Source organism: Carcharhinus amblyrhynchos, chromosome 26 (assembly GCF_965287045.1).
Source record: "Carcharhinus amblyrhynchos chromosome 26, sCarAmb.v2.hapA, whole genome shotgun sequence".
Taxonomy (NCBI): domain Eukaryota; kingdom Metazoa; phylum Chordata; class Chondrichthyes; order Carcharhiniformes; family Carcharhinidae; genus Carcharhinus; species Carcharhinus amblyrhynchos.
Window position 1 is genome coordinate 28433278 of NC_137349.1, and position 12391 is coordinate 28445668.

Genomic DNA, 12391 nt, shown 5'->3' on the forward strand with positions numbered 1-12391 from the left:
TAGTCTGATAAATATCACATGATCCACAGTGTTATCTTCCTAATTTATCAAGTGTATTTATTTTACATTATTAAATTGGGCCATCCCAACTCATACACATCAGGTATTCTAATCTGAATGTGTTATTACCAATCTACCACTGATTGGATTACCATAATATGCATTTTGCCCTATTATCTCAACTGTTAATAATGAAGTGAATTGCATTTTCAGTTTATTTTTCACTCTCATTAATTCTAATTTGCTGCCCAACTTTCAATGCCTTTTTAAAGTTAACTCGAGAAATCAAAATGTTGTTGGCATTAAGGTTTTATTAAATCTACCTCTTGTTTTTAGGTACTCCAGTCAATCGGATTCCCATAATGGCTAAGCAGGTTTTGGACCTCTATATGTTGTATGCGTTGGTCACTGAGAAAGGAGGCCTAGTGGAGGTCATTAATAAGAAGCTTTGGAGAGAAATTACTAAAGGCCTCAACCTACCCACCTCTATCACAAGTGCTGCCTTTACGCTCAGAACTCAGTGAGTTAAAAATGATGGCTTAAAATTTGCTGGAACATTTGGTATAGTTTTAAAACTAGGTGTACTATTGGTTAATGTCCCTTTGAAAATACAAATGGCATGCATTGTTTCATCACTGTTCTTAAATAATTAATCATCTTTACCGATGACCAGCTCTCCAGGGACAGTGGCAGACTTGGCTGCAGTATTCCACTGCCTTCTGCATAATCTGTTGAACTGACAGGGAAAATGTAAAAATTCCATTGTTATTTGAAGAACAGGGATTACCCTGGTTGTTATTCTCCTTGCTGTTTGTGGGACCACTTTGTGCACAGATTGACGACAGCATTTCTCTATACTACAAAAGCGATTTAATTTGCTATGAATTACTTGGGATTGTTCTCAAGTTGTGAAAGGCATTATATAAAAGCAAGTTTATTCTTTATAAATCTGTGTTTCTAAAACATCTAACCCAATATTTTGTTGTCTCAAAGTGTTAGTACTGTTCTACTTATTTGATCTTGGTTCAAATCCTTCCTGAAGGATACTATTATGATAAACTAGAATAGCAAAAATATTTTTGTTCCTCCATGTTTATGATGCCCAAATAAGCACTGTTTGCGACTAAATTCCATGCTGTCGAAAGCCAATTCATCTTGTATACACTGGTATAAGAGCTGATTATGAAACTGTTAGACTCGGAAACCATACTTACTTGTTAGGTTTTCTGTGACTCTAGAGATCACATTTCTACTGTACATGCATTTTGAGGACATAACATCTCTCTGGATTTCCTCAGGCAAAATGACATGCACAGGTGATGTAATTATAGCAGCCTGTTTGCATTGGTAAAAACGAACTTGATAGTCCAGTATAAATGGGATATTGAGCATTTTATGCATGCTTATGTGCCACCCTCAATACAATATTCAGTCACTTAGTCCTTTCCTTCTCTCAACTAGGCAAGCCAAATATTTCTCATTTGGAATGACAAGTCACATTTTAAAATTTAAATATACTGTAAATCTGGTTACTTCCACATGGTTTTATTCTCATGATCATTTGTTTTAACGTCTTTCCAGAATGCAGATGCAATGGATGAAAATTTAAAAGTATGTAAAAATTTTCCCTAAGTTGCCCATGTGAGAATTTTGGTTCAATCTACAGTAAACTGCTTTAATGTCAATCACTTTATGAAAATAGGCCTAGTTCCATGCTTAAATATGTTTGTAATTGGTATAGCTGCTGCTGATTTAGCTACTCTGAAGATTTACCTAATGTTGACAACTGTACTCATATTGTTAACCATCCTAGAATTTTAAATGTAATGTTCAGATATAACTAGTGTCTCTGTTTTTGCAGATATATGAAATACCTCTACCCATATGAATGTGAGAAGAGAGGTCTTAGCTCTCCTAATGAACTGCAGGTTGCTATCGATAGCAATCGACGAGAGGGTCGAAGACATGGCTTTGGATCAACTCTTTATAACTACTCTTCTAGTGGGACATCTTCAGTGCTATCCTCTCCCAAACTGCAAGTGCCTACACTAAGTCTAGCAACAACTAATGGCAGTCCTATAAACCAGATGGTAAAAATAAAGAAAGGTATTTACATTTATGATTGTTTTATAAGAAGTAGCACTTGTAAGACTGGAACCATTGCAAATCTGTCTTTAAATTAGTTTTTGAAAGGAACGGTTGTTCTGATGCACTGTAGCTTAATTATTACAAACAGAGAATTATACTGAATGTCCCAACAGATCTGTACCGATATCTATGCTACCACACATTTATGCTCAGTAAACTTTGCTTTGACAAATGGGAAATGTTCCACCCTTTGGTCATAAACTGAATTTATAGTTTCCTGTCAATATATGCAGTTTAATTGCATTTTTCTTCTACTTACTGCCACTTTTCATAGTTATTCCTCAGTTCCTCCTCAACTGTGGGGTTCTTACTTGGGTATGAAATGGGTGAGAAAATGGGAGGGTTTTCCTGCCCATTTGTTCAGCAAGGTAAGTCATAGTAATTCATGGCACTCTACGGCCTCTGTATTGCACAATGTGAATCTTACCGGGGAAGATCCCGCCCACAATGTTTTGGCCTCAACTGCTTTTTGAGATAGAGAATTACAAAGGCTCACCACTCTCTGGTGGAGAAATTTTTCTTCAGTCCTAAACCGTTTACCCCGTATCCTTAGACTGTGAGCCCTGGTTTTGGACTCCAGCACTATCGGGAACATCCTCCTTGCATCTACCCTGTATAGTCATGTTAGAATTTTATAGGTTTCTTTGAGTTTCCCACCCCTCATTCCATTAATCTCCAGTGAATAAAGTCCTAACTGACTCAATCTCTCCTCAGATATCAATTCTGGCATCCCAGGAATCAGTCTGGTAATGTTCACGGCACTCCCTCCATAGCAAGAATATCCTACCTTAGATAAGGAGACCAAAACTCTGCACACTATTCCATGTGTGGTCTCACCAAGCCCCTGTATAACTGCAGGTAGTCTCAAATCCTCTCGCTATGAAAGCCAACATTCTCCTCTCCCAATCTATAGCCATTCAGATACCCTGGCTTCCTGTTTTTACTATCAAAATGGATAACATTGCATTTGTCCGCATTATACTGCATCTGCTCACACACTCAACTTGTCCATATCACACTGAGGTATCTCTGTATCCTCCTCATAGCTCACCCTCCCACCCAGCTTTGTATAATCAGCAAATTTGGAAATATTGCATTTGATTCCCTCATCTAAATCATTAATATACATTGTGAATAATTGGGGTCCGAGCACTGATCCCTCCAGTGCCTCACTAGTCACTGCTTGCCACTTGGAAAAAGGCATGTTTATTCCTACTCTTTGTTTCCTGTCTGCCAACTAGTTTTCTATCCATCTCAATCTATTACACCAATCCCATGCACTTAATTTTTAATTTAATTAAAGGGGCAGCTTGAGGACACATAAGCCCACAATTTAGTCAAATTCCAATATTTGATGAAACAATGTAACTTTTGACCATTGAACGTGGGATTTTTATTGTTTCTTTTCCAAATGGTACAAAATTTGCACAATGTTGAAAATGGTGGGCTATTAGCACTGCAAAAAATAAAGGATACAGCAAAAAGGCATTATTTGAAATTGCTTTTCCTTCTGATAAAAGCCCCATAAACACTTCTATTACTAGTGTGATGTACTTCCTCCCTGTTTGGATGAGGAAGAGAGCTGTAGAGAGGATGAGCTAGCCAACAACTGCACTGTGGTACAGGAGGCCATTCAAGAGGGGAGAGCAAAAAGAAAAGTGGTAGTTATAGGGGTCTCTATAATTAGGGGGATTGATAGCATCCTTTGTAAACCGGATCGTGAGTCCCACTTGGTAAGTTGCCTGCCCAATGCCAGGGTGAGAGACGTCATTGACCAGCTTGAAAGGATATTGGAGGGGGAGGGTCCAGTTGTTGTGGTGCACGCTGGGACAAACAATATAAGCAAGACTGGGAAAGAGGACCTGCTTAGGGATTATCAGGCATTAGGTGCTAAATTTAAGGAATATGTCCTCCAAGAGTTATAACCTCTGGATTACTATCTGAGCTATATGCAGATTGGCAAGGGATGAGAAAATTAAGAAAGTGAACATGTAGCTAAAGGAATGGTGTGGGGAGAGAGGGGTTCCATTTCATGGGGCATTGACATCAGTAGTGGAACTGGAGGGATCTGTACCATTGGTTCGTGAGAAGACTGTCCCAATCTGGAACCAGTGTTCTAGCAGAAAGGATATATAGGGTGGTCACAAGAACTTTAAACTTGCAAGTTGGGGGGAAGGGAAGGGTAAAACTACGGAAAGTATAATGGTTAATAGGAAGCAATGCAGCAGGTTAGCATGTGGAGAGAAAGTTTCAACTATATTGAAAATTACAAGAAGTTAAAACTCGTGAGCTGTTATTAAGAAACTAGCATAATGGACTTTACCTAGATACTTGTAGCATTCGAAACAAGGTAAATGAGTTGATGGCACAAGTCATCACGAATGAGAGTGATTTAGTAGCCATTACAGAGACATGGTTACAGGATGATCACAATTGGGAGTTAAAGGGATATTGGATTATTTGGAAGAACAGACAGGAAGGTAAGGGAGGTGGTGTGGTTCTGATATTTAAGGATGGTATCAGGGTGATAGTGAGAGATGGTGTAGGTTCTGTGGAGAAAAGGGTTGAACCCATTTAGGTGGAAATCAGAAATAGGAGAAAATAATCACTGGCCATAGTCTGTAGGTCACAAAATAATAACATCACTGTGGGGTGAGCAATAAACAAGGAAATAACTGATACATGTAAAATGGTATGGCAGTTATCATGGGAGACATGTCGATTGATCAAACCAGGGTGGAAAAGGCAGCCTTGAGAATGAGTTCATAGAATGTATCCACAATAGTTTCCTTGAACAGTATGTAATAGAACCTATGAGGGAGCAAGCTATTCTAGATCTGATCCTGTGTAATAAGACCAGAATAATTAATAATCTCACAGTTAGGGATCCTCTTGGAAGGAGTGATCACAGTATGGCTGAATTTAAAATACAGATGGAGGGTGAGAAGGTACTATCCAATACTAGTGTCTGGTACTTAAAAAAAGGAGACTGCAATGAGAGGAAGGAGGAATTGGTTGCAGTAGACGGGGAGCAAAAACTTTATGGTGGAACAATTGAGGAACAGAGAACTTTCAGAGCTTTTTTTTAGTGCTCAGCAAACTTACATACCAGTGAAAAGAAAGGACTGTAGGAAACGGGATAATCAGCCATGGATATCTAAGAAAATAAAGGAGGGTATCAATTGAAAGAAATTGCATACAAAGTGGCAAAGATTAGTAGGAAACTAGAGGGTTGGGAAATCTTTAAAGGTCAACAGAAAGCCATGAAAAAAAGCTGTAAAGAAAAGTAAGATAGATTATGAAAGTAAACTAGCTCAGAATATAAAGATAACAAAAGTTTCTATAAATATATAAAGCAAAAGGTAAACATTGGCCCTTTAGAGAATGAGGAGAGGGATTTACTAATGGAAAATGAGAAAATGGCCGAGGCATTCAGCAAGGTCTTCACAATGGAAAACACAATAAACATGCCAACATTTGTTGACAAGAAGGCTATGGCAGATGAGGACTTAGAAACGCTCATTATCACTAAAAAAAAAGCAGTGTTAGTTAAGTAAATAGGGCTAAAAGTAGGCAAGTCTGATGGAAAGCATCCCAGGGTATTAAAAGAGATGGCGGGGGGAAAAGCAAATGCGCTAGTAATAATTTACCAAAATTCGCTGGACTCTGGGAACATTCCAGCAGATGGGAAAACAGCAGATCTGATGCCACTATTTAAAAAAGGAGGTAGACAAAAGCTGGGTTAGTAGGCTGGTTAGCTTAACTACTTTAATGGGGAAAATGCTTGAATCTATCATCAAGGAAGAAACAGTAAGACTTCAGGATAGAAATTGTCCCATTGGACAGATACAGTGTGGGTTCAAGAAAGACAGGTCATGATTAAATAATTTAGTGGAATTCTTTGAGGACATTACGAGCACATGGGTAATGGGGAACCGGTGGATGTGGTGTATCTGGATTTCCAGAAGGCATTCAACAAGGTGCTGTACCAAAGGCTGCTGCATAAGATAAAGGTGTCTGGTGTTACATAACGTATTAGCATAGATAGAGAATTAGTTAACAGAAAGCCAAGTGTGGGGATAAATGAGTGTTTTTTCTGGTTGGTGATTAATGACTGGTGATGTGCCTCAGGGATCAGTGTTGGGATTGCAATTGTTTACAATTTACATAGATGATTTGGAGTTGGGGACCAAGTATAGTGTGTCAAAATTCACAGATGACCCCAAGATGAGTGGAAGAGCAAAATGTGCTGAGGGGACTGAACATCTGCAAAGGGATAGAGATAACTAAAAGAGAAAGTGCTGGAAAATCTCAGCAGGTCTGGCAGCATTTGTAAGGAGAGATTCCTTACAGATGCTGCCATACCTGCTGAGATTTTCCAGCATTTTCTCTTTTGATTTCAGATTCCAGCTTCCGCAGTAATGTCCTTTTTAAAAGGGATTTAGATGGTTTGTGTAGGCAAGGGTCTGGCAGATGAATTTTAGCAGATGTGAGGTAATCCATTTTGATAGGAATAACAGCAAAATGGACTCTTATTTAAATAGCAAAAAATTGCAGCATGCTGCTGTGCAGAGGGACCTGGATGTCCTTGTGCATGAATCACAAATGTTGGTTTACAAATGCAGCACGTAATTAAGGAGGCAAATGGAATTTTGTTCTTCATTGCTGGAGGGATGGAGTTGAAAAACAGGGAGTTATGTTGCAGCTATGTAAGGTGCTGATGAGACCACACCAGGACCACAGTGTACAATTTTGGCCTCCTTAAGTAAGGATATGCTGCCACTGGAAGGAATGCAGAGGAGATTCATTAGGTTGATTCCAGAGTTGAGAGGGTTGGCTTATGATGAGAGACTGAATAGACTGGGACTGTACTCATTGGGGTGTAGAAGAATAAGTGGGGATCTTTTCTATTCCCTTCATTATTTTATATGGTTCTATAAAATAGAAGCAGGAAAGTTGTTTCCACTGGCGGGTTAAACCAGAACTAGGGGCATAGCCTCAAAATAAGGGGGAACAGATTTAGGACTGAGATGAGGAGGAACTTCTCCACCCAAAGGGTTGTGAATCTGTCCAGTGAAGCAATTGAGGCTACCTCACTGAATGTTTTTAAGGTAAAGGTAGATTTTTGAACAGTAAAGGAATTAAGAGTTATGGTGAGTGGGCAGCTAAGTGGAGCTGAGTCCACAAAAAGATCAGCCATGATCTTATTGAATAGCACAGCAGACTTGAGGGGCCAAATGGCCTACTCCTGCTCATAGTTCTTATGTTTTAATTCTTATTGCATTTTAAAATTTTCATTCTTTTTATCAACATTTGTAAGTGCTGTGGTCTCATTTTATTTTGCAGAGGAGGATTCGGTTATTCCACTACCTTTGGGAGGTAGGCTTCCAATCTCACTGACTGGTCACCAGGTCGTGGCAGCACAGGCTGCTGCAGCTCAGGCTGCAGTAGCTGCACAAGTTACAGCATTAGATCAGCTGAGAGAGAAACTGGAGTCTGGAGAGCCTCCAGAGAAGAAGATGGTAATTGGGATGGATGAGCAGCAGCGGCTGATGCAGCGTGCTATTCAGCAGAATCTACTTGCCATGACAGCCCAGATACCAATGAACATCAGAATCAACAGTCAAGGTATATTGAGCTGCATGAGGTATTTTTATTGCCAAGTCAGAGAATGTACAATATTGAAGATGCTATCTGTTTCAGTCATTGGAAAACTCAAATGTAGAGCTAAGCTTTACTTCAAGGGAAAGTCTAAGTTTATTTATTACTGTCAGAAGTAGGCTTGCATTAACACTGCAACAAAGTTATTGAGAAAAGCCCCTAGTTGCTGCACTCCGGTGCCCATTCAGGTGCACTGAGGGAGAATTTAGCGTGTCAGTGCACTTAACCAGCATGTCTTTCGAACTGTGGGAGGAAACTGGAGCACCCAGAGGAAACCCCCACAGACACTGGGAGAATGTGCAAACTCTGCACAGACAGTGACCCAAGTTGAGAATCGAACCTGGGTCCCTGGTGCTGTGAGGCAGCAAAGCTAACCACTGTGCACCATGCCACCCAAGAAACTGGAGGGAAAGTACTTATGATCGGAGTACTTTTATTTCATCAAGAGAAAAAAAATTACTGGCAAGAATTTTCAGTTTTTAAATCCTCGTACTTCCCACTAGTTTAGAGTATATCAGGATGGTTACCCTTCTTTGCTGGCCCATGCCTTGGTGATATTAAACAAAGAACAACCCAGCATGGGATATTGATGCAATGAACCTCTGAACAGCAGCATTGGCAATAGCGGTGCATTTTTAAAATCAGTCTTTGCAGATCTGGTGGATGCTGAATCCTTTGCATCTCAAACTAGTAACATTGCTTTCCAGGTTGAAGTGTTTCTGAATTAGCTTTGAGGATGGCAAAAATCGCAGCCACATCATTTCTAATGGAAATACTTAGAATGCGTGGATGTGTTATGTAGGGATGTTGCTGAGAACCCTCATGGGGTAGAGACTTGACTGGTATATTTCTCAAAGCTCAGAATTTGGACATTTTCAAAATTCTTGTAAGCAAATTTTTTTTCTGCAACATTGGATTGCCTTGAACCATTACTAATTTTGTTTAGACTTACTGTCTGCAATGAATGAGAAAGTTGTGATTTTTTTTTTTCTGATGGTGATGGCGATTATTATTTTTGTTGTAACTTGCGTCCGTTACCTGAAACAGTTTAAGTTTTAATGCTTCCAAGTCTAGTGGGATCCAAGCCTCATTTGAGAATATGGACACAGAAAGAATGATCAGTTGTCAGAGGTGTTGTATTTTGTTAAACTTAAATCCTTCAGTTGGGTGTGTTACGAATGCAAGGTTATAAAGGCAAACAGAATGCCTTGGAAAATGGAGATGATGTGAACTTGTATTGAAATTTTCTGGACTAAAAACGGTTATCGTAGGGAGCCCAGGTTAATACTTATTGAACCAGCATTCATTATTTCACACCTGAACACAGACGGGCAGCTGCCTTGCCTTTTTTTTTGACTTCTCTCAGGCAGTTTGTTTGAAAATGCCCTGGACATAGAGAGAACAAGCAAGATGGGAGCAGACTACAAAGAGGAAAAGGGCTGTGTTTTCTTTTAGCTACCAGACAGAATCCTGGGAAAACTTGTCCACTGTTCAAAGAGAAGGGATCCACAGTGATTTAAAAGCGTTGAAAATTTTGACTGACAAGGATGGGGGAAAAATACCAGAGTAGATTTTATTTTTGTTGGTTGTAAACTCTTAGAGGGTTGAGGAAGAGGACCGTCAGTTGCTCAACATTATGATTCTGCAAAATGGGCATGAATCCATTGGAAGCTGAGAGTAACTTTAGCCATTTCCTAAATAGACTCCAATTCTGTGGCGAGCATACTAAAAAGTATACATGTGGCATGGGGTTATGGGTTGCATTAAGATATTATTAAGCATTATCGTTTTGGTAGTTTAGTTGCCTGCTCAGTAGGCAATGAAATAAGAGTACTCTGATCATAAAGTATTTTCCCCCGTAGTTTCTTTGGCTGGCACAGTGGTTAGTATTGCTGCCTCAGCACCAGGGACCCAGATTCAATTCCCAGCTTGGGCCACTCTGTGTGGAGTCTGCACGTTCTGTATGGGTTTCCTCTGGGTCCTCCAAAGATTTCCCCCCTCAGTCTGAAAAACATGCTGTTTGGGTGCATTGGCCGTGCTAAATTCTTCCTCAGTGTACCCGAACAGATGCCGGATTTTCTCAGTAACTTTGTTGCTGTGTTAATGCAAGCCTACTTGTATTTAATTTGTTTGTTTGTTTGATTTTTGTTTGTAACAGAAAATATCTTTAAACTTGAAATCTTGTCTTGCGATTCCTTTACATTGGTCACTGGGAATTCAAATTTCTTTGGAATAGTAATGGGTCTCCAAAGGGATTGTAACAAATTAGCGGCTTTTATGGGGTATGAATCCAGAACCTGGGATTGAGTAGATTGAATTTGCCAAAGTTTAAATGAACAAGATTTCTGTTCTTTTTGCTGTATGTATTGAACAGTTAACGTGGCTACTCTGGACTTTTCTGACGTCACTGGAGGCGGCAGCACTTTATCTCTAGTGAGATGCATCCGTTGCTCAAGTACCTCTAGGAAAGGAAGATTTATCTGCGAATTGAAGGAGAAATATAAAAACTTGAGTTAGAATTGTAACAAGCATGAGAAAGGGAAAACCTTGACTTGGAGGGGGAAAAAATGAGGAAATTTGATACCGAAAGAAAAGTTCAGATTCCTGGCAAACTTCACAAGTCAGATTTAACTCTGCGTTCTGACTTGGCAAGAAATGTTACCTGATGCCTAAATTCAGTGAGGAAGGAGTTCAAATGTATTTTGTGTTGTTTGTGAAGGCTGCAACCTTGAACACAATTCTTTATTATCCTTTATGTTCTTGTCTTTTCCAATAATAAATTTTTATCCTGTAAAGCAGACAAAGTTCTTAGAGAAATAGCGTCATTGAATCCCTACACTGCAGAAAGAGGCCACTTGACCCATTGAGGATGCACAGGTGCTCCTAAAGAGCATCCCACCCAGGCCCTTCCCTCTGCCTTATCCCCATAACTCCACATGTTTGCCATGGCTAATCCACCTAATCTGCACGTCTTTAGACAATGGGAGGAAACCAGAACACCCAGGGAAATCCCATGCAGGCACAGGGAGAACATGCAAACTCCACACAGTTAACCAAGGCCAGAATTGAACCTAGGTCCCTGATACTGAGGCAGTGGTGTTAACCATTGGCCACCATGACCATCTCAATTGATCATTGTCATTGGTGAGGGGAAGCTGTCTCGGAGGTACATAATTTAAAAATGTATTCATTAAGGGTATTAATGGAAGTTGTTTAACCGTTCTGTTGCATGAAGTTAATTTGAAGTGTGGTTTAATTTCTAGTATATTAGCTGTAAGATTGTATTCAAGTTGTCTATTAATGGTATAAATTTTATATCAAGAAATTACCTCAATGGAGATAAAGTTCTGCCATCTCCAGTGATATTAGAAAAGTCCAATAAAGCCACTGAAATTGAAAATGTATAAGAGAATCAAATGACATACAACAGTTGTCTCCAACCTTTTTAAACACAAGATCACTTTCAGCATCAAACTGCAACACGAAATGTTTCTTAAAAATTTGACTTCTTATAATCCACCAAAATATGTTTGTGCATAACACTCACCTATTCTTAGTGTGCAAGCACAGATATCATACCCCATGATAGGCTACTGCAGAAAATGCAGATGCATGGGATTGAGGGTGATTTAGCAGTTTGGGTCCGGAATTGGCTAGCTGATAGACAGAGGGTGGTGGTTGATGGGAAATATTCAACCTGGAGTTCAGTTACTAGTGGTGTGTCTCAGTATCTGTTTTGGGGCCACTGCTGTTTGTCGTTTTTATAAATGACTTACATGAAGGATGGGTTAGTAAATTTATTGACGACACCAAACTCGGAGGAGTTGTAGACAGTGAGGATGGATGTTACAGTTTGCAGAGGGACATAGATAAGCTGCAGAGCTGGGCTGAGGTGGCAAATGGAGTTTAATGCGGAAAAGTATGAGGTGATTCATTTTGGAAAGAGTAACAGGAGTACAGAATATAGGGCTAATGAAAGGACTCTTCGTAGTGTCGACAAGCAGCGAGATCTCGGTGTCCATGTGCATAGATCCCTGAAAGTTGGCACGCAGGTTGATAAGGTTGTTAAGAAGGCGTACAGTGTGTTAGCTTTTATTGGTAGAGGGATTGAATTTCGGAGCCGAGAGATCATGTTCCAACTGTACAAAACTCTGATGCGGCCGCACTTGGAGTATTGTGTACAGTTCTGGTCGCCGCATTACAAGAAAGATGTGGAAGCACTGGAAAGGGTGCAGAGGAGGTTTACCAGGATGTTGCCTGGTATGGTGGGAAGGTCTTATGAAGAAAGGCTGAGGGACTTGAGATTATTTTCGTTAGGGAGAAGAAGGTTAAGAGGTGACCTAATTGAGGCATACAAGATGATCAGAGAATTAGATAGGGTGGACAGTGAGAGCCTTTTTCCTCGGATGGTGATGGCTAACACGAGGGGACATTGCTTTAAATTGAGGGGTGATAATTATAGGACGGATGTCAGAGGTAGGTTCTTTGCTCAGAGGGTAGTAAGGGCATGGAATGCCCTGCCTGCAGCAGTTGTGGACTTGCCAACTTTAAGGGCGTTCAAATGGTCAGTGGATAGGCATAT

General features: G+C 40.0%; 1 protein-coding gene across 2 annotated transcripts in view; it reads left to right on the top strand.

The window, feature by feature from the left end:
* Window positions 1–12391, top strand: part of arid3a (AT-rich interactive domain 3A) — a 105595-nt gene that overhangs the window by 62932 nt on the left and 30272 nt on the right. For both annotated transcript variants that reach the window (XM_080212556.1, XM_080212554.1), the window contains exons 3-5: window positions 337–520; window positions 1862–2106; window positions 7495–7776. In XM_080212556.1, the coding sequence (XP_080068682.1) occupies window positions 337–520; window positions 1862–2106; window positions 7495–7776 (711 nt within the window). The remainder of the gene's footprint in view (window positions 1–336; window positions 521–1861; window positions 2107–7494; window positions 7777–12391) is intronic.